General features: G+C 39.4%; 1 protein-coding gene across 3 annotated transcripts in view; it reads right to left on the bottom strand.

Moving 5' to 3' along the window:
- The window catches only part of LOC127580322 (proton myo-inositol cotransporter-like), a 102,406-nt gene that overhangs the window by 71,779 nt on the left and 3,837 nt on the right, over window positions 1–26,790 (bottom strand). For all 3 annotated transcript variants that reach the window (XM_052033621.1, XM_052033620.1, XM_052033622.1), the window contains exon 2: window positions 19,455–19,614. In XM_052033621.1, the coding sequence (XP_051889581.1) occupies window positions 19,455–19,614 (160 nt within the window). The remainder of the gene's footprint in view (window positions 1–19,454; window positions 19,615–26,790) is intronic.

Genomic DNA, 26,790 nt, shown 5'->3' with positions numbered 1-26,790 from the left:
GGAAATAGTTAAATGGATCAAATGTCTCAGAAATCAAGAAGCTACAATCACAAAGGATTTAATTTAAAATTCAGAAAGTTTTGCTTATAGGCTGGAAGATATGAAGGGTTATGAACAATGAACAAAGGGAGTTTAATTTAACAAGACAGAATGCAAGTAGGTAGTTGAGAGCTACAAATCTGAAGGTCAGAAAGGAGAGCCCAAAGGAGGGTACTGTTGAGTATTCATCTGAACATGAGGATAGGTCAAAAATGTACATACATTTGACATATGGAAAGAGAGATTACAGGAGAGGAGGGAATTGAGATTCAGAGTAATTGGGAAAGGGAGGATCTGAGGTCCAAGCATTCAATGATTCAAAAATTGGCCTTGACCTCCAAGACAATAATGAAACCCAGAAGCATTCAAATAATTAGGGCAGTTCAATTTACCATGACAGAAAGAGTGTCTTGTGTGGTTATGGGGAACCATAGGACACGAATGCCAGCAAAGGAACAGAGTTCTTAGCTTTCTTTGAAATAAATGTGGGAAAGGAAAGATGAAAAACCAACATATCCAAATCACTCCTTATTGAATCGAGGAAATAGTGGTCCACAGCAAAACTCAACTACCCTCAATTCATTCCGAACATCAAACAAACTTAAAATAATCACACGAAAAAAAGGCAGCTGCAATCAACCAAGTATGGACTGAAGAAAGGTCTGCCTTTTAAGAATGTATATAATTGGTTCAGTCTGTGACATAGTGGAAGTGTGCATTGCTATCCTAATAAATCTGAATTCAAGCGTTACTCTGCCTTCTTAAGACTAGGATTTGAGGTTTAACACTTTCTGAATACACCCAAGATGCACTCAGGACTCCATCAAAAGTTCTCAATATTAGAGACATAGGTTAATGCGGTATAGATTGCTGCTGTGTGGCATATGCACGTAAAACAATTCTTTGGAAGGAAGATATCCTATTCAAATCATTGATTTCTCATTGAAAAGGGAATCTCTGGATTTGCAGAACAAAGTTCCTTGCATTTACTTTCACCACCCTTTCAGCAATAAAGTTATAATCTGCAATGCATTATGTCACTATTTTTCTCTCAGCCCTTTTGGCTCTTTTGACAGTTAACTCAGTTCTGTTGACAATTATCATAACTCTGGGGCCTCTGCTAATCCTTTGCTACCGGAAACCATTTCTTTATGTATTCTATCAAAACATTCTATGTTTGTGAACACCCAAATCAAACTTCCCTCTGTTCAGAGGAAGACTTCCCAGCTCCTCTCATCTCTCCACAACCGACATTCTGCACTACAGTAAATCTCCTTTCAAACCTTAGCCAAGACCTCGAATTCTTCCCAAACTAGCAAGCCCAGATGTGGACACTCGACAAGCGTTTTGTGAGGCTCCTTACAAATCAGATTTTACAGCACTCTAAGTGGCTATTCAACCCATCACGCTCATGTCAGCTCACTGAAAGATATTCTCCATAACCCTGCAAAAGTAAACGTCTGATTGCTTTCTGAATTTTCCTACAGCATTCAATTCCACATTCCTATGGAGGGAATGTATTCAAGATTCCCTCAAACATTTGGTTATGCTACCAATCGTTTTAAGGTCATGGTTTCCAGTCATCAACCCATTAACAGAAAATGTTTCTCCTTGCTTGCTTGTTAATAGTCCTGACCAGAAATGTTCACTGTCTGTTTTTCTCCACAGATGCTGAGCCTGCTGAGTTCCTCTAGCATCTTGTTTTTTTTCCATCCAGATTCCAGTATCTGCAGTCCTTTGTTTCTCTTTATTATTCATTGTTTTTCTTAAATTATCAGAACCAAGGTAATCAATCCCAGCTTCTCCAATTTCTCCACATAACTAAGTGCATCAACCACAGAGACCTTGTTTGTAGCTTTGTCATGGCTTTGACATATTCAATGCATCTGCACTCGACACTACTATTTATAAAGTCAGGTATCCAGTGTTCCTTTTCAATAATCTTCACCACATACAGCTTCCCCCTCAACAATACGCGTACATACAGACAGGTCTTGCTCTCACTGTATCCTCTATAAAATTGTGTCAGTTTATATTATTCCTGCTTACTCTTCCTACAAATGTGAATCACAAGAATTGCTTTTATTGTCTTGTGATAAATAGTTACTTGCTTTTTCAAGCTTTTATCTCCATGTCTTGTCCAGCTGTTATCCCAAGACATTTCATAATTCACATAAAGAATATCTATTGGAAATATCCAGATGGAAATATCCATTTAAAATGTATTCACACCAAATATGTTTGTGTACAACCTTTTCACTCCAACACCAGTCATGTGTCACATTAATGGAAAAATTGTATTTAAAAACATCACTGAAGCTACAATTTTTGAAAACTATTTGTATGCATTTACAGGGAACAATAAATTTAAAATGGCTTCATATTCTTGTTGCATACTCTAAAATCTCTTTCACTCTTCAGACAAGATTGTTTTTATGAAAGTTTTGTACTTTAAAAATTCAAATCTTGATTGTAATTTCTTAAAATTTTCCTTGCCCCATCAACAGTGTTGACTACCTTATCATTTGACTGCATTTATCACCTGAAACTCATACCTGCTGACTGAGATAATTATTTTTTCCAAAACCCACACCTAGTTGGAAATACAGAAATGGATGAAATCAACCTTCCTGTTTCACTAATAAGCTTCCAAAAGATGTACTATTGCTTAGGCGCTCTTTCACTGGCACAACAAGTTATTGACCTACATGGAAAGATTATGTCATCAAAACTGCTCATTTTGCTTTGAAGATAAGGAAAATATCTCCCATTATATGTATAGTAACTATTTTTAGCAATTCACTTTCAAAAGAGATTAGGAAAGAAGGAAGTGCACACAAATCCTCTGAAAATAAATAACATGCTCTTCACATTCAAAATCAGCCATTAATAATTGCTAAATATACCTCTATGGCAAACTTTAATATGAGTAGTGATACAAGACCAAAGGCAAAAATAATCCTGTGTCCAGTCATTACTTACACTTTATTTCACCTTCATGCATTACAGACTTGTGTAGGGCTGTTCTTGAGATACCAAGCATCAGTCTTGCCCTAGTGGCATTACTTTAGGCTCATATTAAAAACAAAAACTCTTGGCCAACATTTGTCTCTCAACCAGCATCCACCCCTCAGTATGGAACCTGGCTGTGTGCAATGACGACTGTAATTCATCTTTAAAAAAAAATCACACTGACTAGCTACATTGGTTGTGAAGTAGTTTGGTCATTTAATATTGGAAACAAGCAGTAAGATTGCAAGTTAGTTAAAATAAAAACATTAGAAAAAACAGAAATGGGCCATTTGGCTCCTTATACATGCTGACATGCACTAAACCCATATCCCTCAATTTTCTTATATCAAGTTCTTTTTAAGCTGTTTGCCAGTTTTGGGCAAAATGCTGTTCCACAATAAATCTGAAATAAACTTGCTGATTTTCCCCCAGAATTAAGTGCACAGATTGCACTTCATCACACAATGAACAGCATAAAAAGGGAAATTTTAACTACAATATGTTGATGATAATAGCATTAAAAATGCAGTTAGTTTTGGGAACTAAGTTTCTGAGGACTGAAACTCCAAACCAGCCTGTTCACTTCAACTTGAGGGATGGATCAGTCATTATACAATGTTACCAAGGTTGTGGGTAGATGATGTTCATCGTCATTTGGATTTCACATTGGCAGACCACTTTTCCAGGGGTTTGAAAAATCCAAAGCCAAATGAAGGTGGAATCTTGGATCTACCAAGTAAGTGTTTTCCAAAATAGTTTGTGGACTAGAAACAACAGGAAAGCTTCTGTTTCATAATATCACACCATGGTCTGATACGTCTTCTGGGATCTCCAGAATCCCTTGTGATCAACCTTGCCAACCTCATCGCAGCCAGGCTCTCTATTAGATGGAACACAGGATCCAAAGTACAATAATTTGAATAACTTTCTGCCTTTTGCTACTGCAGGTAATCACTGCTACTCTTTCTAAATTTGAAAAAATCCTCAAATGTCATGTCAGGACCTTAAGTACTACTGAGATTGGCATTTATTATGAATGATTTTCAAAAGCTCAAATAAGAGTGGAAAATCTTTCTAAGTAGCACATTCTTGGTCTATATTTCTGGTTATATCATGCATTACAATTTCACAACTCAAGTTTCAAATCATTTCACCATTAATATTTAATGGAGCCTGTTAGAACTGAATTTTGGAAGCAAAGATTTGATAATAAATTTAAATATTGACCATCATTACAATGATTTTCTATTCAGCCTCTTTTCCAAACTGACTAGCATTCTCAGTATCCAATACATTTGTGAATACACTACCGGAATGAATAGTTCACCACATTTCACCACTGTCATAACTTCTCTTTGGAACATCAACATATCAATGACTTCTAAAATTTAAAAGACCCATGCTTAATGTTGTAGTGACTTCTGAAAAATAGCAGTACTAAGTGAAACAACATTAAATTGATCCCTTTTCCAGGCCTGAAGCCAGGGTCCAGAGACAGGCAAGTGGCTGGACAGGGGAGATGGTGGTGGTGATGGAGGGGCAAGCGGTGTGCAAAGATCTGCAATTCAGTGGGCAATGAATAGGTTGAAGGATAGAAGACAAATATAGGACCGACATTTACAGAGTTCCAGTCTGTGCTGCACTCAAGAGCACAGAACAATGACTGAGCAGCTGAGTGTTGTCACCAGGTTTCACCCTGCAAGGTGTATAATGCATTGAAACAATAAGCGAATCTGGAGTCACAAATAGTTTGCATTATAATAATAAAAAGGATGTATTAAATGACATTAGGTGACAACTACCTGTACACATACTGTGACTAAGAACCAAGTCCAGCAAGTGGTGTGACTGGTTATGTTATTATTATAGACTGCTGTTGTGAATTAACTGCCTTTGATAAAGGATGTTCTATTGATAGCTCTATGTTTATTTTGCTTATGCAAGCAGCCACAGAAAGCAACCTGCAGATAATTCAACCTCAATCAATCAGATTTCAGCAAATATAATGGATCCTGTAACTACAGACCAGTCGGCCTGATATCATTCATGTGCAAGCATCAAGGACAGCATCAATCAACTTTAAGAGTGGCATACATTTAACCAATAATATTGTGTGTGTGCACGTACCCACACACAAGCTCCTGCTACACAGATCCTCTCGAGATGAATATTGAGGTGGGGCCTGTTTACCTACTTGCTTGATACTCCCCAACCCCCATAATGAATGCCCTTGCTCAGCAAGGGACAATAATGCCTCTGGCTTTTTGGCAATTGTGGAAATAATCTTTTATGCAGCAGATTCAGGATTGGGACAGATATTTACCACATCCTGCATTTTTGCTAGCACTTCTGTGCATTGAGGCCATTTCAGGCTCTTCAACAAGAAAAAATACAGTTAGTTCTCTTTCAACAGAGAGCAGCAAGGACAGACAACATGCCTCCTTGCTAGGATTGCAGCTTCCCTGGAGTACAAGGTGCCATTCACTGGATGCATACAATCCTTAAGTTATCAGAATTGGATTCCACTCCCTTAACATACAGGTGATTAATGACCATATACAACATGGTAACCCAATAACAATCATGATGCCTTTGTTACAGCAATCCACTGAACCAAATGCTTTCGAACCACCATGGAACAACAAAGGGCAACTTGCTGATGATTCGGTTACAAAACACATACATCAGACATGCAGTGCAAGTCTTGTAGCGCCCTCAAAGGATTTTCCCTCAGCTGCTCAAGACAATTTCTGAAGTACTCAGTCGAGCAGGCTTCAAATCTTAGGACTGTCCATTGCACAACCTTGTTTTTAAATGAAGGAACATCACTAATCACCAGCTACAAAAAAAAACAGATGAAGATTAAAAGCATTGGAGGGTGTAGGAAGCAGAAGAGAGGAAGCAAACTTGAAAGCTTCTTTCTGCCGAGGCTGTCCATGAAGAATTCATCCAGGTGAAACACCTGTAAAACACAACCCAAATTCCACATTCACTCACAGCCCCACACTTCTTATAACCTTTGTCGTTGATCACAATTTCTGACTGGCACAACATAAAATTCCATTGCTGTATAATATTTCAGACCAAATGCATCAACTAACCATCTTGAACATTCCCTTAATTCCCAATTTCAATGTGCCTTTATCAATCTAAAGATCCTATTTAGTGCCACTCTGGCAGCTGCAGCATGGCTACTGGAAAGCGGTGACCCACAAAAACCTTGGGGTAAGTTCTTCGAGGCGGTGACGAGGAAGATTGATGAGGGCAGTGTGGTGGATGTGGTCTATATGGATTTTAGTAAGGCGTTTGATAAGGTACCTCATGGTAGGCTTCTTCAGAAGGCCAGAGGCCAAGGAATCCAGGGAAGCTTGGCTGTGTGGATTAGGAATTGGCTTGCCTGTAGACAGCAGAGGGTTGTGGTGGAAGGAGTGCCCTCGGATTGGAGGGCAGTGACTAGTGGTGTCCCGCAGGGATCGGTTCTGGGACCTCTACTTTTTGTGATATTTATAAATGACTTAGATGAGGGGGTGGAAGGCTGAGTTAGTAAGTTTGCGGATGACACTAAGATCGGCGGTGTTGTGGATAGTGTGGAGGGCTGTCGGAACTTACAGAGGGATATTGATAGGATGCAGAACTGGGCTGACAAGTGGCAGATGGAGTTCAATCCGGAGAAGTGTGAGGCGGTACACTTTGGAAGGACAAACTCCAGGGCAGAGTACAGGGTAAATGGCAAGGCACTTGGCTGTGTAGAGGAGCAGAGGGATCTGGGGGTTCATATTCACAGTTCACTGAAAGTTGCCTCACAGGTGGATAGAGCAGTTAAGAAGGCCTATGGGATGTTAGCTTTCATAAGTTGTGGGACTGAGTTTAAGAGCCGCGAAGTGATGATGCAGCTTTACAAAACTCTAGTTAGACCACACTTAGAGTACTGTGTTCAGTTTTGGTCGCCACATTATAGGAAGGATGTGGAGGCGCTGGAGAGGGTGCAGAGGAGATTTACCAGGATGCTGCCTGGATTAGAGCGTATGGAATATGGAGAGGCTTAAGGTGCTAGGGCTTTATTCACTGGAAAGGAGGAGGATGAGGGGAGACATGATAGAGGTTTATAAAATATTGAGAGGAATAGATAGAGTAGACAGCCAGCGTCTCCTTCCCAGGGCACCAATGCTCAAGACGAGAGGGCATAGCTTTAAGGTTATGGGTGGGAGGTTCAGGGGAGATGTCAGGGGGAGGTTTTTCACCCAGAGAGTGGTTGGTGCATGGAATGCACTACCTGGGGTGGTGGTAGAGGCAGATACATTGGACAGGTTCAAGAGTTTGTTGGATAGGCACATGGAGGAATGTGAGATAGAGGGATATGCAGGAGGAAAGGTTTAGATAGTGTGAGGGTGGTTTGATGGACGGCACAACATGGTGGGCCGAAGGGCCTGTTTTGTGCTGTATGGTTCTATGGTAAATGCTTAGAGTAGCTCTGAGCTAAACAGTACAACCTTGGACTGGGCAAGAGCAGTCTGATTGCCTTCCTCGCGTGCAATGGCAAAGCAGATTGTTGTCTCCTCAGGAATTGACAGGTGCACGTCCATGGGGCCACAGGAGAGCCCAACCCCAAGTAGTGTGTTGGGAGGACAGACTGATATAATGCTGAGCACATTATCTTCCACAGATGTCATGGTACAGAGTTTCCACTGTAACACTCCAATACTAGGTGGCTGCTTCTTATGTCTAAATGGAAACTATCAGACTTAGAGATTGTGACATTGACCTGATGGTCTACAATATGATCATCATCATACCACCAATTTTTGAGAGCTTGATGTGTGCAAATTGGCTGCTATGTTTCTTACAACAATGACAACATTTAAAAGAAAAAGCACCAGAAAAGCAGAAGCAAAATATGGCACAAGCTGAATATCTGGGAAAAAAATTAGATGGATCCCTTTTGTTCCAGCAAATCTGCAGTCCATTGTTTCTCCAGTAAATCTGAACTTGCTTTAAAGCTAGGCATTTCAGAAATTAATTCTTAGAATCCCAAATCTTAAATCTGACTTTGTAATCAAAATCAAGTCATATTTCACTTCTAAAAATCTAAATTTTAATATTTGTAGACAATATTAATTATCTGCAACTGTGACTATTTTCAATCTGTTACTCTGAAGAAGAAAATGAAGACAGTTTAAGGGTATGCAACAGTGTAAGATATGGAGCTTCACAGCTGTCTATTCCAGTGCAAGAAAAGGGATCTCACTCAGGATTCAGCAGCTATAGGATCAAATCCAAGTCTAATTGCTGAAATTTGGAAGAATAAAGTCGAGTTAATCAAAAGCAAGATAACACAACATAGCACAGGGGTGAAGGTTTTGATTAACTTGACTTCATTCTTCCAAATTTCAGCAATTAGACTTGGATTTGATCCTATAGCTGCTTATCTCAGGGATACTTAGCTATCTCAGAAAATAACAAATCTGAGTCTTCAGAGTGCATTATGTATACAGCAAGACTGTTCTGAGAAAAACAGTCATCCAAGATCAGGAGCAAACAGTTCTGTGACAGCTTGCTCAGAGCTCACAGAATCACAAGATGTTATAGCAAGGAAGAAGGCCATTCAAGTTCACGTTGGCTCTCTGAAGAGCATGTTGGTATGAGTGACAGCATACAGACTTGAGGAGAATCCAGGGAAGACAGTATGATGATCCGCATGAAGTGATCCAGTCTAACGGGTGCAATAATATTAACCACCTGGTAAGAATGATCAAAAGTTGGTCAGTATTTCCATCATGGAGCAAGAGTCTTCTCAAAGGGATATGGAAGAGGGAAGTATTGGATGACAACTGTGGGGAGTTCCATAATTAGAAAGACAGATAGTGTCCCTAGTAAGCATGATCTTTACAGTTTGTTGTCCATTAAATGTGTGAATAACTTAAACTGGCTTAAAAAAGAGATAAAGGCGAGGAAGGGGGAGAATTTGGTCATTGCCATTCATGTTGGAAAGAACAGGAGCAAACCAAGATCTTGTTCGGAAAAAAGGTGTTTAGAGCTAGAAAACAGGCCTTTAAGTTTGTCAACTCTGTATTGTTATTGGAGGCATATGCAAATTGGTATAGAGATAAGCAGATTGCCCATATGAGTTTATAGACTAGTGGGTGGCTACTCCAAATTGGTAAGATGCATAAAATAGACAAATATGTAATAGATATGGTAATGAGTATCTGGAACATAGCCTTCCCCTTTATTGATTTAGGGGATGTTAGATTAGCAGAAAGGAATAAACAGATTTGGTTCACAAAACGGCAATTTAATTTTTTTTTACTTCTTAATATAAACTACTCTTCAAAAAAAAATTGGGAAACATTCAAGATGCTAACATCAGAAGAAACAATAGCAGAACTCCGCTTCGCCATTCAACCATATAATGGCTGATTCAATCTTGGCCTTAACCCTACTTTGCCACTTTCTTATCATATTCTTCAACTCTGCTCTAGTTCCGATGTCCATCAATCTCCTCTTTGAACATATTTAATGGCTCTGCTTCCATTGCTCATTGGTGAGGAATTCTACACAACCCAAAGAAGAAATTGCTCCTTATCCAAGCCCTAAATGGGAACCCCTTATTCTCAAACTATGTGCCCTAGTTGCAGATAACTCCACCAAAGGAAATATCTACCACATCAATTCCCCTTAGAATCCAATACGATCTTGCATTCTTCTAAACTCCAACAAGTATATGCTCAACCTGCTCAAACTTCCATCATATGTCAACCCCTTTATTCCAGGATTCAACCAGTGATCCTTCACTCCAGGATTCAACCAGTGATCCTTCACTCTACTGCCTCCTATGTAAATAAATCCTTCCTTGAATATGGAGACCAGAATTGCATGCAATACTCCAGATATGGTCTCACCAACATCCTCTGAAAGCTTCATCAAAACTTATCTACATCTATACTCCACAGCTGTTGCAATGAAAAGTCAAAATTCCAGTATCCTATTTACCTGCTATATCAATATGCTAACTGTGTTTCACAAACTGAGACCCCAGATCTCTTTGTGCCACAACATGTAGTCTCCCTCTATTTTAATGATATTTTGCTTGTCATTCTTTCTTCCACAGTGGGTAACCTCACACATTGAACTCCACCTACCAACTTCTTGCCCACTAATTTAATCCATTTATATCCCTTTGCAAGCTCTTTGCGTCTTCCTCACAAATCAGTTTCCCTTTCACAAACCTTTGCTAACTTTGCTTCATTATCTTAGAATTTTCTAAATGTCCTGTAATTATCTCCTTATAAATGGATTCCAATATTTTCCCCAATGACAGATCAAGGCTAACTGGTTTCCTAGTTCCTGCCTCCTTTCTTTCTTGTATAGCAGCTTTCCAAGCTTCTGGGACACCACCACAATCCAGTGAATTTTGGTAGATTACAAGTAATAGATTTCCCTTCTTTGTGACACTATAAAGGCCATCTGTTTCAGGGGACTTCAGCCTTGAGCTCATTTAGTTTGTCTTGTACCTTTTCCTCTAGTGATAGAGATTGTTTTAAATTCTTTCCCAACTATAGTTCCTTGATTATCTACTATCATCAGAATGTTTTTAAATGTCTTCTACAGTGAAGACCAATCCAAAAGTAATTATTTAGAACTTTTCCATTTCCCAGACATCCCCCAAGGGTCCAACATTTACTTGAGCTATTCTTTTATATACATACATTTTTGCTCATTTGTTAGAAAAAATGAATGCAAAAATTGTCTGCGCAAATCAAAACCTTTAGAATAGATTAATAAATAATTAATTTCTGGTAGACATTGAAATTATCCTGTATGGATCTCAGCATCTAGCAAACAGAGGTCACAAACAGGTTCCCTATCTGCTCTCAGCCCATTTATGTTTCAGAGCAAGGGGGAAGACCTGAAGGTAAAAGAGAACAAAGCTCATGCAGTAGCCAAGTGAAATGCAAAATCAAAACAATGAAATGCACTACCAAAATAGAAACAGGTTTCATTGATTCAGTCATATTCTATCAGCAAATTAAATCTTTACTCAGTATTCTTGGAGGTTGGGGGAGGTGTACTAACAGCAAGAAACATTGTTTGATGCCAACAGATGCTGGTCAGATTTTATAGCTAATACCAACACAAGAGCAACTGACAATTCCATATAAACTAACACTTCAAATGTTACAAGTCAGCTTGGAGAAATTTTTACTCACTGGTAATCTTGAAAGGCATTACTCCCCAAAAATGTCATCTCAACTGAAACTCTGCCATCCATATCCAAGTACCTCCACATCCCATTCAATCATCATTCTCAAACCTACATTAGTTCTCAGTCCAGCAAATAAAATTCTTTTTCCTCACTGGAGTAACATTCTTTTTCATCCCAAATTCACCCAGCCTTACAACCCACCCAGGATCTATTGCTCAAATGTTTTTCTTGCTGAACATTAGCTTCGGATGTCCAATTTGCGTCTGCACAATGAAGAAATGTATTCAAAAGAGCCTCAGGGATGGATGCAAAAGTAAAAGAAGTGTCAGAGTTGAAGAATGAGATATTGGGAAGGGGTGTTTGACAAGATGGATTTTAAGCAGTTATTAAAAGCTGCAGGTATGTAGAGGCAATGAGGTTTAAGAAAACTCAGTGGTGAAAAAGCTGAACAAAGTTGGCTCTGGAGGGAAGATTTCACAGCAGGAATGTTAAAAATAAGTTGTAGGCTCCAAGAGGTTACAGAGATCAAATGAGGAAAGACCAATGAGATGGAAACAAATAAATTAGAACATTAAATTGGAGGCATTGGAGAGATTTGTTCTTGAAAGAAAAGTATTAGCAGAGTTTCAGAGATGATCATAACTTAAGATGCATGGAAAGTGGAAGTATGGCCAGGAACCCAACATATTCCTGAAGATGCCAAAGTCTGCAGCTTGATTAGTTAAATGAGTGATCTCAGATTGTTGGAAGTAGCCGTTCAAAAAGCAGAGAATGTCAGCTCAGCTTCAAGAAGAGCAAGTCTAGGCTGTGCATCAGCTGGGTCAACCAGAGGCTGGGCAGGGTGAAGAACTGATGGTAATGTTACAGAGTCAGGCAATCACAGAAATATAGAAAATAGGAACAGGAGTTAGCCATTCAATCCTTTAGACCTGCTCCACCACTCAATATGCTGACTGATCATCAACTTCCATATCTTGTTCCTTTGTTTATTCCCCCACATCACTGATGGCTACAAATTGCAATTCATCCAGGACAAAGTCAGACCAGCAGAGATAGAGACATCATCGAGGGAAGTAGAGAAGAGCAGATGAGAGGGAGTTTTAAAAATCAGGCAACATTCTTCTCTAAAATGATATGTTTACTCTTGCCACATGGATAAGGACTTTTCATTTCTCTCCACCCCTGCCCTACAACAATCAAATTCAGATGGTAACTTCATTTCTGTTGGTCAATGCTTTGTGCCTTGGTGGTCAACTCAGTTGAGCCTCATCTGCTTTAGCTCAGGAGCCCCACTCTGTATTGGCAGTCTCAACTGCACATCAAGGCAGTGGCCCAAGAAGATGCAAAATTTGCTGATCTGTTCTCTCTGGGCCTTCCTCTCAACCAGTTGAGCTTTCAATTTCTCCTTCCCTCTTCTAATACCCTTTGAAAACAGTCAGCTTTCAAAAGGGTTTCACCTGTCTATTGGTGTCTGATGTTTGTGTCAATTCTACCATCCTCTTTTCAAAACATATCAATAATTTATAATGTACTAACTTGCTGCCATTTATTCTGTGTGGAGTCATAAAAGACAATTTTAAAGGACTAGCTTTCTAAGAGTTACGTCAGTACATAAATGGGTTTTGTTATGGGAACAAATCGATCATTGACATGAACTTGGAGCAGATAGAGGCACTTTTTGAACATTACTTTCAATCCAACCACTTTGCTTAAGCATTTTTACATTGAATGCATTTATCTGAAGATTTGAATCAGTGTGTCAAACTGCTTGAAGTTCACAATTCCTACTTTAAAGGTAGTCTTAATGTCCTTCCATAGACAATTTAACGTCCTTCCACAGACATTTAATTGGAAAATTACATAATAGGTGCTTGAGCACAGATGTATGACTGGAATTGCATTCTCTTGATGTTAGATTTAACATGGAGCTAAGTTCTGCTGTCATGTCAAATTCAGTGATAGAGAATTAATCAACTGAGGAGCAAAAGTCACGAACCTTGCCATCTATAACAATGGCAGAGTCTAGAATTAGAGCTGAAGCATCTGAAACCAACTTCGGCAGAAATAATGCTTCAATGATTCGTCTAAGCTCCCAACATTTCCACCATATCACAAATTGATCTTAAGCCAGTACGAATTACTTAAAAAGCCAAGTGTGCACAGTACTCTGAAGATTTACAGGCCTCTAACAGCTCGTCTGCAGCAATGCAAACTTGATCCAGATAAACTGCTTCCACCTAACTTTAACTGGCATGCACCCAATACAGAAAATTGCCAATGGAGTCCTCACCACCAAAAGGATAAATCCAAACCCACCGAAGTGGCACCATACAAGTCTATTCAATCATGAGCAAGTGACAGTGCAAGCAAATAGTATAACTCAATGATAACTTGCTCAAGCCCATGCTCTACCAAGACCTCCTGGCTCCAGATTTCATAAAATTCAAGAACTTAATTCCAAAAGCAACATGAGGATCAAAAAAAAAGCATCTGACCAAGTATGCCCTCAAAAAGTCAGCAGAGGTGTCAAAGAAAAATACTTTTGAAAGTGCTGACTGCCGATTCCAGAACATTCCTGCAGAAATTGCTCAGAGCAGTATCTTACACTTAGTCATAATTACTGTCTTCATCAACAGCTTCCCTCCACAAAGGGCAGAAGTGGGAATATTTGCTGATGACCACAGTTTCCATCTTATTTGTAACTCCTTAGAAAATTAAGTAGTTTCTGCTTTCATGCAGCCAGGACTGAAAAATTATTCAAGGGCTTCAATTGATACCATACAGGTGCCAGGCAGTGACCACCTCTACAGGAGAGGATCCAACCATTTCAATATAATTGACTGAATTTCTATTGCAAAGTCCCCCGTTATCAATATCCTGGTGATTACCATTGAAATTTATGTTGGATCAGATAGACAAATATTGTGGGGGAAAAAAGATGCTGGGTAGCCTGTGGTGAGTGACTCATCCCTCCAAATCTTTTAACAGCACTTCCAAAAAAACAAGTCAGCAATGCTTTGCAATCTCTTCAATCATAAGACTACAATTCAACAACACTCAATAAGTTTAACTCCATCCAGTACAAAATAGCCTGCCTGTTTAGCATCTCATGCATTATTTCCAGCACTGACTCCCTCTACCATCATTGCTCCTGGAATCTGTACCATGCGCAAGACTCAGTGCAGTTACTTGCCAAAACTGCTTCAACAGCATCACCCCAGACTTAACAAGAAAGACACAGGCAACAGGTAGAAAGGAATTCCAACATTTCCTCTAAAATCACACACTATCCCATTGTAAATGTACACCATTTCTTTATTCTTTTAATTTCTGGAATTCCATAAGTAACAGCATTGGAGAGGTCTCTTCAACACAGACTACAGTTCTTCAATGCAGCAGCTCAGCAGAAACTTTGAGGATTATTTAGGACGACTACCAAGTGCTGACCTTGTTGGACACACCAGGAATGAGATCACGGTAAACTTAAAAGGATTAAGGGAACCCAAATCCCAGTGAGCCAGATGCCGAACATTCAAAATTACTGAACACAAGGACAATGGATATTTGGACTTGTACTGAATTTCTTTCTGTACCATCAGTTCATCTATCTTTTTACAAATATGATATGCATTTGGATAAAATGTTCCTAGTTTTGTCTCCTTCCCATTTTTCCCCTACGGTGACGAATTGGAGATATGCACATTACACTTCTACTATCTGTTGCTTTCTGATCAACTCTGGTCATCATTGTCCATTTTGCCATCCTTTCTAACTTTCCCCTCCCCAGAATCCTGTGTCACACCCTCCTCACTTCCACCTATTTAGTTCAAAGACTTACCCATAGTCCTAATTATTTGATTCACTGGGACACTGTCCCCAACCCAAGGGAAGCCTGTCCCATTGGAACAACTCATTCTTTCTCCAGTTTCTATGCAGGCACCCCATGAATTGAAACCCATTTCTTTGACACCAATCTTCGAACCATACATCCAAATGTGACCTTAATTACTTGATGCCAATTCACATGCAGCCATAATAATCCAGAATTATTTAATTTGTGGTTTTGCTTTCTAATTTGGACCCTTGCTAAGAATGGTCCTTCAGTAGAACTTCCTTTCTTGATTCAAAGATCTATTCAGTGTTGTCTAGAATGTACTCAATGGCTAAGTATCCACAGCCCCAGAGAGAAAATTCCAAAGATTTACAACTTTTTGTATAAAAATAATTCTCATCTCAATCCTAATTGGATTGCCTGAGATATTCAAGGCCCCACTTCCAGACTCTCCAGTTGGAGCAAGCCACTTGCCAATATCTTCGAAATCCAATCAATCTTAAATCTTACGAGCAACACCCTCATCACTGGAAGTCATCTGTGTCGCATTAAGTACATCCTTTTTGGTAAATCTGGCACAATTCTGTAAATGAAGTCTCAACAACGTCTTCAGTAAGACAGTTTTACTTTTATATACCTATGAATACCACTTGTTTTCTTAATGGCTTTTTGTACTCATTTATTCTCCAAGTCTCATGAACCAGCAAACTTTTTTCCCCATGACAGTATTTCTTGAAAACCTCACCTCATGTTGTATTTGCCACCTTCTAGCTTGCTTGCATAACTTATCCATCCCTTTCCAGACTTTGTATCCACGTACTTTTGCCTCTTGCAGTCTATGGGTTGGTTCGTCAAACTGACAACAACCCATTTCTCGCCCACCCACCTAGACTTACCTATCACTTGTCAGCTCGTGCTCCTCTCCCGACCTTTTTATTCTGGCTTCTGTCCTCTTCCTTTCCAGTGCTGGTGAAGGGTCTCGACTCAAAATGTTGACTGTTTATTTCCATCCATGGATGCTGCCTGACCTGCTGAGTTCCTCCAGCATTTTGTGTAGGTTGCTGCAGATTCCAGCAGCTGCAGAATCTCATGTCTCTGTTACAACCTATTTCTACCTTTTCTGTCCTTCAACTAAACCTTGCATTATGCTGATATGTCACCGACAGCTTCTCCCTCATTAACTGTGCCAGCTATATTTGCAAAAATAGTTTAGATTAATTTGTCAAAGATAATTTTCCCCTCAATACCATGCTGACACAATTCACTGAGGCTATTTCAAAGCTGAGTGAATCTCAGAAAACCAACACTCATGAATCCATGATCTTGCAGACAATTAATTTGGGATCCAAGAACGCAGTATGAAGCTCAGGAGATTTTGTGTTTTGGATTGCCTCAATATGTTCCCTTCAATGATATTAATTACCAAGTTCCCCACTGTCATTAAACCTTCGATTCCCCTCTTCTGCAGTCACAACAGATTTAAAAAATACCTCAGTCATGTTTATTCCTCATTTTCATCATGGTTCCTGCCTCTGCCTCCAAAGGACCCAAGTTAATTTTTGCTACCAATTTCCTTTTTAAGATAGTTGTGTAAATCTTCACAATAAAACTCTGATCATTGGCATCAGACATTCAGAAATCCTGATGACCCAGCATCTAGCTCAATCATTAGTTTGGAATGTGAGCCATGGTCTAGGGTGCAAGCAGACAGTGAAGCCAGTGCCAGGGATCCAGACTGTGGGCCTGGTGTGCCGCCAAAGCTGGGGAAGCTGGTCAGGAAATTGGATAGGTTTCCAACTGGGGCCCTATTATATTTCTCACTCCCTTTAAATTCACAAGAACATTTACTATAGTACTGCACAATATGCAAAATAGAGAAATGAAAGCATGTTTGGGTATTAATAGGAGTAACATCCAGTAGTCCAGAAAATCTGTCAGTCTGGCACCACTGAAATTCCAAGGGTGCCGGATTATCAGAGTATGACTGTAGTTGTTATTATAGTTCTTGCTAGTTTTATTTTCAATTTGTATTTTAATAATTTTCCATCGTTTCCTTCTGCTTCCCAATCCTCCCATCTCTCATTACTTTTCCTTGGCAGCATTCTGAACTTGCAAGGTTATACTATCCCTAATCTTTTTATGTCAGCCACAGCTGGATCACTTTTCTTGTGGCATTTCTCAATAGAATGTATATTCAGTGATAAATTTGAATATTTCTTAATATTGTACCTTTCTTTTAAAACTGGCAAACCCATTTATCTAATATTATTTAACGTATGCACCTTCTATTCTGCACAATTAGCTTTATTCCGTTATTGAGTTGTTGACTGGTTCTGTTTCTCATGAATTGTGTCGAAAACTTATCAGCTTTCCCAAAAGATCTCCAACAATGAGACTACTAATTAACACTGCCTCATTACTCCAAAAAAAGGCACAAGATAGACTGATCCTCAGTTCACTCTATGGTAATCCGTTTCAGAAAAGGAGAGAATGTCCTCGTCTGGAGTAGGATCACTGGCTGATAGCCCCCATTTACACAGTTGCCCTAGCCGAGATCACGCCAGGGAACTTTCACAGCAGTTATGAAATGGACAATGGATAAACTTCCTCAGCCAAAAACAAGGAGAGCAGAGGACAAGGCTAAGTGGGGAATTACATCACCTTGTTCTGAATGGTCTTCCATTCTCCTTTTCCTCTCACCTTCAATTTTCTGCACTTAAATTTTGGCATCCGTTACTCTTTAAACCTATCAAAGTCTGTAATAATTATCAATAGCATTTTTTCTCCCCCACTGCAATGCATTCCCCACCCAAAAACAACATCAAGAATTTTCAAACTTTCAGTCAAATACTTCTGAAGCTGCACAGCTAATTCAGGGACTCTTGCAAGTTTTGTTGTGTTATTGTTCTACCACTCCATAAATCTTGTAGGATTGTTGTTTCCATTATATCTTACCCATTTCAAAATTTACTTCCCCATCATTCATTCTGCATTAATCACACTATGTACACATTTCTCCCCCTAAATAGTAAGCTTTTTCAATGTAAGAAATGTTGGGGTAAAAGTCTCAAATTTCTGCCTGTACCTAATCACACTCAATAATCCAGTTTTTAGTACTGCCTAAACTTCATTTACAAGCGAACAAGAGAAACAATACAGGTACCAACTGCCGAGATACTTTAAATATACATTATTGATCTGAATACATAAAAAGCCACCTCTTCCCATTTAAAAGATAAATCAGTCAAAAACTTTGCCACCTCTTACATTAACTGCAACGTGTTGGCCATATAATGGGTGGTAACAACCTATTACTGCTCGAGTTTACTTCTGAATAACTCCGAAGAGCAAAGCTGTCAAAAAGTTGGAAAATTATTAAAAAACAGGCCCAGATTAAGGTTGATTAAAATCTCAGTGCATGTCCAGTCATGATTTTCAGATTAACAGCACAATTTGTACCCATTGTTGTGACAAGCCCCATTTTCTCTCTCTGCTCTTATTTTCCTTGATCTTTAATGTTTTTATACACAGCAAGGTTATAGTTCTTTTTCTTTAATTATGTCTTGACCAAGAAAAACACCTATTCTTTAGGAACGAAAATCAATAGAAATTCTTGGAATCAGTACAATGAATAAACTCAAATTGTGGTATTATTTGACCCAATTATAGCCAGCTTGGTATAGTGTGCAGCACTGTCACAGCTCAGCTGGTTAAAGTCACTCCACAAATTTTTTTTTATTATAATAAGAGCAGAAAATAGCTTTTGCATTCATCTACTTAGCAAATAATACATTTTAAATATAGTAATAGGAGTACTAAGAAATGTAATACTAATAGAGATTGTGTTTTGACTATGCACCAAATATACAAATTTTATAAAGTGCCTTGGGACAATTGCATTTTGAGGCAAGAATTTTAATACAAACACTTCTCAAAACTCAGCAAATAACAGTAGCATACACAAGACTAATAGTTTAATCAACTCAAAATGCAAGCCTTTATATTGGCTATATGCATCGCTGTTAAGAAAATGCAAGGGGATTAGAAGTCAGGTTGAAGAAAACTTAATGACATAGATTCACTGAGAGCTATGTGTATCTTTGCAATACAAGTTAAAATGTAACAATTGTACTAATAGGAAAGCTGAAGAAAGTCAGAGGTTATTTGTTCAATTAGATTGGATTTTAAGTGATGCTTTTTTTAAAAAATATGCAGTTCTGGGTACTTCAAACTGACGGTTATTTGAACACAAAGGAAAAGCACATTAAACATTGGAATTAGAAAACATTTAGGAATTTTTCTTGCACGTACATCACTGAAGCCCTTTAATAGCACGTAGAAAACAAAAACAAATTTTGCACTACATACCTCCAGCCATTTGTTTCGAGGTAACTAAATGCTCCATCAATAACACTTGCAAAACATTGTCCTCCAGTTATGAAAAGTGTGTTAATGGTAACTAATCGTCCTCTCATATGGAAGGGTGCAGCTTCTGCAATATATACTGTTACTGTCATGGAGGCCAGTCCTGGGAAAAGAATGAACATGCAGAACTTAACACATCTTATTTCTTGGTCAGCTGAAGTCATCCGAAGTAGAAATTAACAGAGGCTATAGCAGCAAATGCAGAGAAAGTATTTCTACCTGACAGCATATTCTGACAACCACAAATGCAAATTTAAACCCAAAGAAAAATCAGGATATTGCTATTGCATAGGTCTTCTAAAACTTTCATGTTAAATCACTTTATGACCCACTATTCAAATATATTGAACAGTGTAAAATTGTGATACTTGCCTCACAGCTACAGAGTATATAACTGAAGAACCTGGGACATCAATTCCAGTCTAAAGATCCTTTAAATCATCAAGTATTACCTAACTGATATTTCCCATGTCAGATTCTACATGGATTGTTCAAAAGACCATAGGGTTGAAACCTGCCACTAATGCTTCCAGTTCCATGATAAACTGTTGGCATACAACTCAATAAGTAAAAGCCAGTTTGGAATTTCCATGCATGTGGCATGTGCATCCAAATGCAGATGTATCAAAGATTCTGACCAATTCTACCTACCCAAGCAGTCAGTGCATTTTCTCACTGGATTCTGGATGGAATAAACAGCGGAATACAAACTTACAAATATTTCCCAGCACTTGCACTGAGCAATCTGGTCGTGGATCCTATAGAAAGGTTTGATGGAGATGCAAGAACTGGATGGAAGGCAAGAATAAAACATTTTCTCTTTCTTAAAGTGTGCGTATCAATACTTCCAATCATTTCTCAGAGGCCAGTTATTTACTTCATTCTTAATGTTTTTAATTGCTTCCAAATATCATGGATGTTCAGAAACATTGCAAAAGTGGGGGTGCAGGGGAAGATTCTGCAGCTGAAGCAGAGTTAGTGAGTTCCATGAATGCAGTGCAATCTCCCAGAAATCACCAGTCATGGTCTTGCAGTTCATTCTGCAACTTTCAGTTCCATAACTGAAAACCCAAAATTGCACACAGTACTCATGACTTAATTATTCCTCCGTGTAATCTTATTATTGGTTCACTTTATGCCTTCATTTTTGAAACTGAAAACAGAGTATTAAATTATGGCTTCATCTGATGCACCTTATTTCAAAAAGTTAGCTTTCTGTGCCTCTTGAATCAACACACTTGAGTATACATGTTTACTGTTCATATTGCCTTCTATACTTCATACATTACAACAAAAAGCTCCATCTGCAATCTGTTGCCACTGATCGCTCATCCTCTCCTAATATATTTTACAATCCACCTCCATTGGTCAACCCCTCCCTTGTATGTGTGTATTATGATGATTAAACTTGCAGCTGATTCACACGTAGAAGATGGGAGATAATACAAACTGACCAACAATTAAAAATGTCATAGAAGCTACCAACATCCAGAACATTCTTCTCACGATCAATCACTGAGAGCCCATGCAGTTCAAAAAAGTCTGTGAAAGAAAGTAGACAAAATCCCCATTGTGTAGCGAGAAGAAATCCCTGAAGTGCTACAGTAAACTAAAGTGAAGTGAAGTAACAGCCCAAAGTAGCAGAAGCTCAAGATAGTAGTGACTATAACCTCCTGGATTGACCAGTACAGGCACAGATGTATTGCTGGAGCAGTATGCATACAAGGTCACACATCTATGTCACCCCTGACTTTGAAAACATTAAGCCTCTAGGAGATCTTGATGGACCATGAAAACAGGAGCAGGAAGTGGGATATATTGACATTTCCCCTTGTTTTCTTCCTTAGGATATCCTTCTCCAAAGTTTGTCCAACATTCGAGCTCATGCAACATACTGAGAAGGACCAACAAAGAAGCACCCATTGCCATAGGACTTAAATGTAGCAACTGCAGTGGACCTCACCCAAAGTCACTGTGGCAAGTAGGTGGAGCAACTGAAATCAGGACTCCGCAACAAGAGTATTTTGCAGGACAGTAAGGGAAAGTATGTTTGACATGAACCAATTTCTCCCAAAAAAGCTCTAAGCAAGCATTGTACCTGCATTGTACTCAATACTGTATGTGTTATACACAACACGATCTGCAAAAGTTGTTTTATCACAGAAAATATCCCATTCAATTTCATTTTAGTTCTGAGAAAGGCAGAAGTATGTGGAGAAATTACAAGGCAATCATTTATGCATTCACCCTCAGGATACAATCATTACTGTAAAATAATAAATCCATATTTAATCCCAGAATTTTTGTATGATTATACCATCATACTTAATCAATAGCCAACATTCCTCATGGGCCTCCCATTCTTCATAAAGTACAACTTGTCCAAAATTCTGCCACATTTCCATCAACCTCAGACTCCAAGTCCCTCAATAAGCTTTTGGTCTTCATTTGTAACTTTGCAAAACAAAATGGGGAGGCAGGGCTTTGAAATCTCCAGAAGTCCTTGCCATTCATTCATTGGTAACAATGAATTCAGTTGATTTAACTGCAGACTTCGGAAATCCAACTGTAAATACCTGCTTGTTTCACTCTTTAAAAACCTCATCTTGACTTGGTTTTTATTTGCCTCATCTGAATCAGTTTTCCCTGCGCCTATTGTGAACCACCTCCAAATGCCTATTATAAAATATGTAAAAAAAATTAATATTGCTGCAGCTGGGCACATTTCCATATGCAGGTTAATGCATATTCAAATCATCGAACATTTAAAATGTAAAGAGCTGAAATAAATTACACTAAGGCAGCTAACAAGGGACATTAGTGCAATCCAGTCATAAATGATAACAGTACCGAATTGCTGCAGAGAACTTAACAAATGCAATTTAAATAATCATTTTCAACTTTATGCTTGACAGTAGATAAAATGCTTTCCAAGGAATTCTTCGAAGAGTAGGGGTTTCACCTTGTGTCATAAGTCACAAGTGTCCCAGTTTGTGTTAATCCAGTAATGTACAGCTCGAAGAAAATTTAACCATTTGTGCATTTTCTCATGCTTGAAATCAAATGTCACTATAAATTATTACGATGTTTTGTTTTGTAGCAAGGCTCACTTTGTCGTTAGGGACACTTCAGAAATATTCAAGATAAAAACAAGCAATTAGTGTATATTGCAACAATACACCAAATATTACTCTACAATCACAAGAATGCTAACTATTTGGTTTAGCTACAATGCAGTAAAATCAACATCCTTAAAACTGAAATGGACAAACAGATAAAATCACTGAAAAGAATAGAGATGTTATCTGCAATATTCATACTCAAACTTTACAATAATTGCTTCTAAAGGAGTCTCCACAGAATTACAAGGTTGTGCATCGTTTCTAATCCATGTACATAGATATTAAACTGAGTCCACACACATAGGGTGGACAGATAGAAGAAATCATCAAAACAAATAGAGTGCAAGAAACTGAATGCAGGAAAATGGGACAGAAGTTATGCTGCAGGTGTAACTTCTAGGTTAAACCACACCTGAAGTAGTGCAAGTGGTTCTAAGCACAACACTATGAAAGATATGCTGGCCTTGGATGAAATGAAACATGCCAGAACAAAAGCATGCTTCATTCCATCCAAGGCCAGTATATCTTTCATAGCATAACTAAATCACAAAGAGAAATTACACAACCCGACCATGAGACACACAGTCCTTCTGCAGACACAACAACACGAGGAGTGGCAGAAATTGGTAACTCTGTTTGACAACTAGCTATTAATGGTGGGTCAAATGTTTTTTTAAATCTGAGATTAATAGCTTTGCCAAAAACCTCTATAATCTGAGATCGACTACAATCTAAAGTGGCAGACTAATGTCAAATAGCCACAGTCAAATATTCCTAAATTTCAAATTAACCAAACATTCACAATACTGCAATAAGCATTTGATTCAGACATTTAAAATCAATAACACAAAAATGATTTAAATCAGTAAATAAAAATGAATTTATTCACAGCAATGAATAATTGGACAAAAAGAAACCAAAACATGCAAATTTGATTTCCTGAGAAATGGGATTTCCTGATTTCAACAGCAAGGATGTACTGAGCAAGAACAGAACAATTCCACATTGAAGGGCAGTCAGAATGGGAATATTTGCCAAACCATTATTTCACAATCACAATTCCAGAAATGAAGTTTCAGAAGGAGGTCACTGACATGGTGCCTCATCAGCACAACAAATTAACCTGCAGTTATTTTTGTGACAGCAATTTTACAGTCACAGAATCAGAGTTCAACAGCACAGAAATAGGTCCTTTGGCCCAACTCATCCAATGCCAACAAAGATGTCTATCCAAGCCTGCGTTTGGCCCATATCCCTCTAAACCTTTTCTATCCACAAACCTGTCAAATGTCTTTTAAGCACTGTAATCATCCCTGCCTCTACAGCTTCCTCTGGCAGCTCATTCAAATATACCTACCATCCTAGGTGAAAAGTTGCCCATTGGGTCCCCTTTGAAATCTTCCACCTCTCACCTTAAATCTACGTCCTCTAGTTATAAACTCCTCTACCCTGGAAAAAAGACTGTGACCATCCACCTTATCTTTGCCCCTCATGGTTTTATATACCTCAGCCTCCGACACTCGAGGGAAAAGAGTCCCATCCTATCCAGCCTATCCTTATAACTCAAAAGCCCAGGCAGTGATTAACATCCCTTGCTGTCAATTTCAGTATTTGTTAAAAGCATTGGCTTGACAAGGCATTGAGATTAAATGATACTGTTATTACATATCCTGTCACATGCACGTCACACAGCGATCATAAGTGCCAACATTTGGCCAATCTTGTTTGTCCAGTTTAGTTAATGTTGTTTGTCCTGTCAATGTGGATATCAATGACAACAGCAGCATTCGGCTCCTGTTCCAATGCTTGACATGGTAAAAGGCACGACCCATTATGTTTAAATATTGTACACCATATGGTGAAGATTCTCCCACTATACTACAGTGCAGGAATATCCAGGAATTTGACTGCAGCTACAATGGAATGGTGACGTAGTTAATTTGGTTCATGACATGGTTTGAATCTGCAGATCAAAGCGTTATTCTCTTTCTCCGACATTCTCTCTTCTGCCACCTTCTGTCGGGCAGAAGACAAAAGCCTAAAAGCATGGATCACCAAGCACAAGGACAGCTTCTATCCCACTGTTATAAGATTATCGAACAGACCTCTTGAACAATAAGATGGACTCTTGACCTCACAATCTACCTCATCATGACCTTGCACCTTGTTGTCTGCCTGCACTGCACTTCCTCTAACTGTAAAACTATATTCTGCATTCTGTTATTGCTTTTCCCTTGTACTACCTCAATGTGTTCACGTTGTGAAACGATCTGTATGGATGACATGCAAAACAATGTTTTTCCACTGTACTTCAGTACATGTGACAATAACAAACCAATCATTGGGCATCTGCTGCCCTTGTCCTTACAGGTGCCGAGTCACAAATGAAGATGTGGTATCTGGGAGGTTAATGCAGTGCATCTTATCGTAGAGCACTGCAACCACAGGAGACCAGTGAAGGAATGAACATTTGCAGTTGTATTGAGCTACAATCAAGTGGATTGTTTCTTCCAGAAAGCAGTTAACCTTTGAGTAGAGTTGCAGTGATATCTGCCAGGCAAGTGGAGGGAATTCCAGCTCCCTTAACTTGTCCTCATTACCACCCACACTACCTGCCATCGGTGTTCACTTCAGCAACCTTGATGGCAATTGACATCCCACCCCAGGTGGTCGTGAAGCCTGCATTCAATGAACTATACTCCGTGATCAACAGCCTTGAAACGAGATGCCCTCTTCATCTTTGGGGGTGACTCCAACCAGGCCAACTTCAAGTGTTACCAAAATACTACCAGCAAGTCTCCTTCCCAGCAGGGGCCCAAACACTCTTGACCACTGCTACACAACCAAAGATGCCTACCAATCCACACCAACCCCCCCCCCCCCCCCCGTGCACATTCTGGTAAATCAGACCACCAGGCAGTGCTCCTTGTCCCCACATATGAACAGAAACGCAATGATCCAGTACATAAAGTCATACAGTGCTGTTCTGAGGAAAAAGGTGAGCTTCTATGCCACTGCTTTGGGTCAGGAGACTGGTCCACATTCAAAGAATCAGCAGCTAACCTAGATGAGTATGTCACCACTGTCACAGACTATCAGCAAACGTGTAAAGGGCTGTGTACCAAAGAGGTCAAGCTGGGTGTTGCCAAATCAGTAACCATGGATGAACCAGGAGATCCACCCCCTTCTAAAATCCAGGACTGCAGCGTCCAAATCAAGTGACCCTGACCTATACAAGAAATCAAGATCTGACCTTCAAAAGACATCAGGGATGTCAAGAGACAATAACAGTCCAAAAATCAAGTCCCTGACCAGCCATCGGTTGTGGCAGGGCTTACATACTACAAAGTGCAACAAAATGAAGTTGGGCAGCATTGCCGACAACAGCACATCCCAGACAACCTTGACCCACTGCAATTCGCCTACTGTCCAAACAGGTCCACAGCGATGCCATCTCTCTGGCCCTACACTCATCTCTGAAGCATCTGGACAGTAAAGATATTCATGTTGGACTATTGTTTATTGCCTACAGCACTGCCTTCAATACTATAATTCCATGCAAACTCCTCTCCAAACTTCTAGACCTAGGACTCAACATCTCCCTTTGCAACCAGATCCTTGACTTCCTGACCAACAGACTGCAATCAGTAAGGATAGGCAGCCACACCTCCGCCACGATTATCCTCAACGCTGGTGCCCCACAGGCTGCATCCCCAGTGCCCTACTTTACTGCCAGTACACACGACTGTGTGACCAGACTATGCTCTAACTCTAGCTACAAGTCCTGCCGATGACACCACTGCAGTGGCTGAACCTCAATAAATAATGAGTCACAGTATAGGAGGGAGTATAAAGAGCCTAATGGCATGGTGTTATGACAACCTTTCCCTCAATGTCAGCAAAAGAGCTGGTCACTGACTTCGGGGGGGGGGGGGGGGGGGGGGGGTGGCACACGCTCCTATTTACATCAATGGTGTGGAGGTTGAGAGCTTCAAGTTCCTAGGACGTGGAACATCACCAATAGCCTGTCCTGGACCAACCATGTAGACACATTTGCCAAGAAAGTGCACCAGCACCTCGACTTCCTCAGGAGGCTAAAGAAATTTGTCATGTCCCCTTTGACACTCACCAACTGTTATAGATGTGGATAGGATGCT

This window comes from Pristis pectinata, chromosome 19 (genome assembly GCF_009764475.1).
Source record: "Pristis pectinata isolate sPriPec2 chromosome 19, sPriPec2.1.pri, whole genome shotgun sequence".
Lineage (NCBI taxonomy): Eukaryota > Metazoa > Chordata > Chondrichthyes > Rhinopristiformes > Pristidae > Pristis > Pristis pectinata.
Note: the sequence above shows the minus strand (reverse complement) of the source record. Positions and strands in the feature narration are given on the sequence as shown.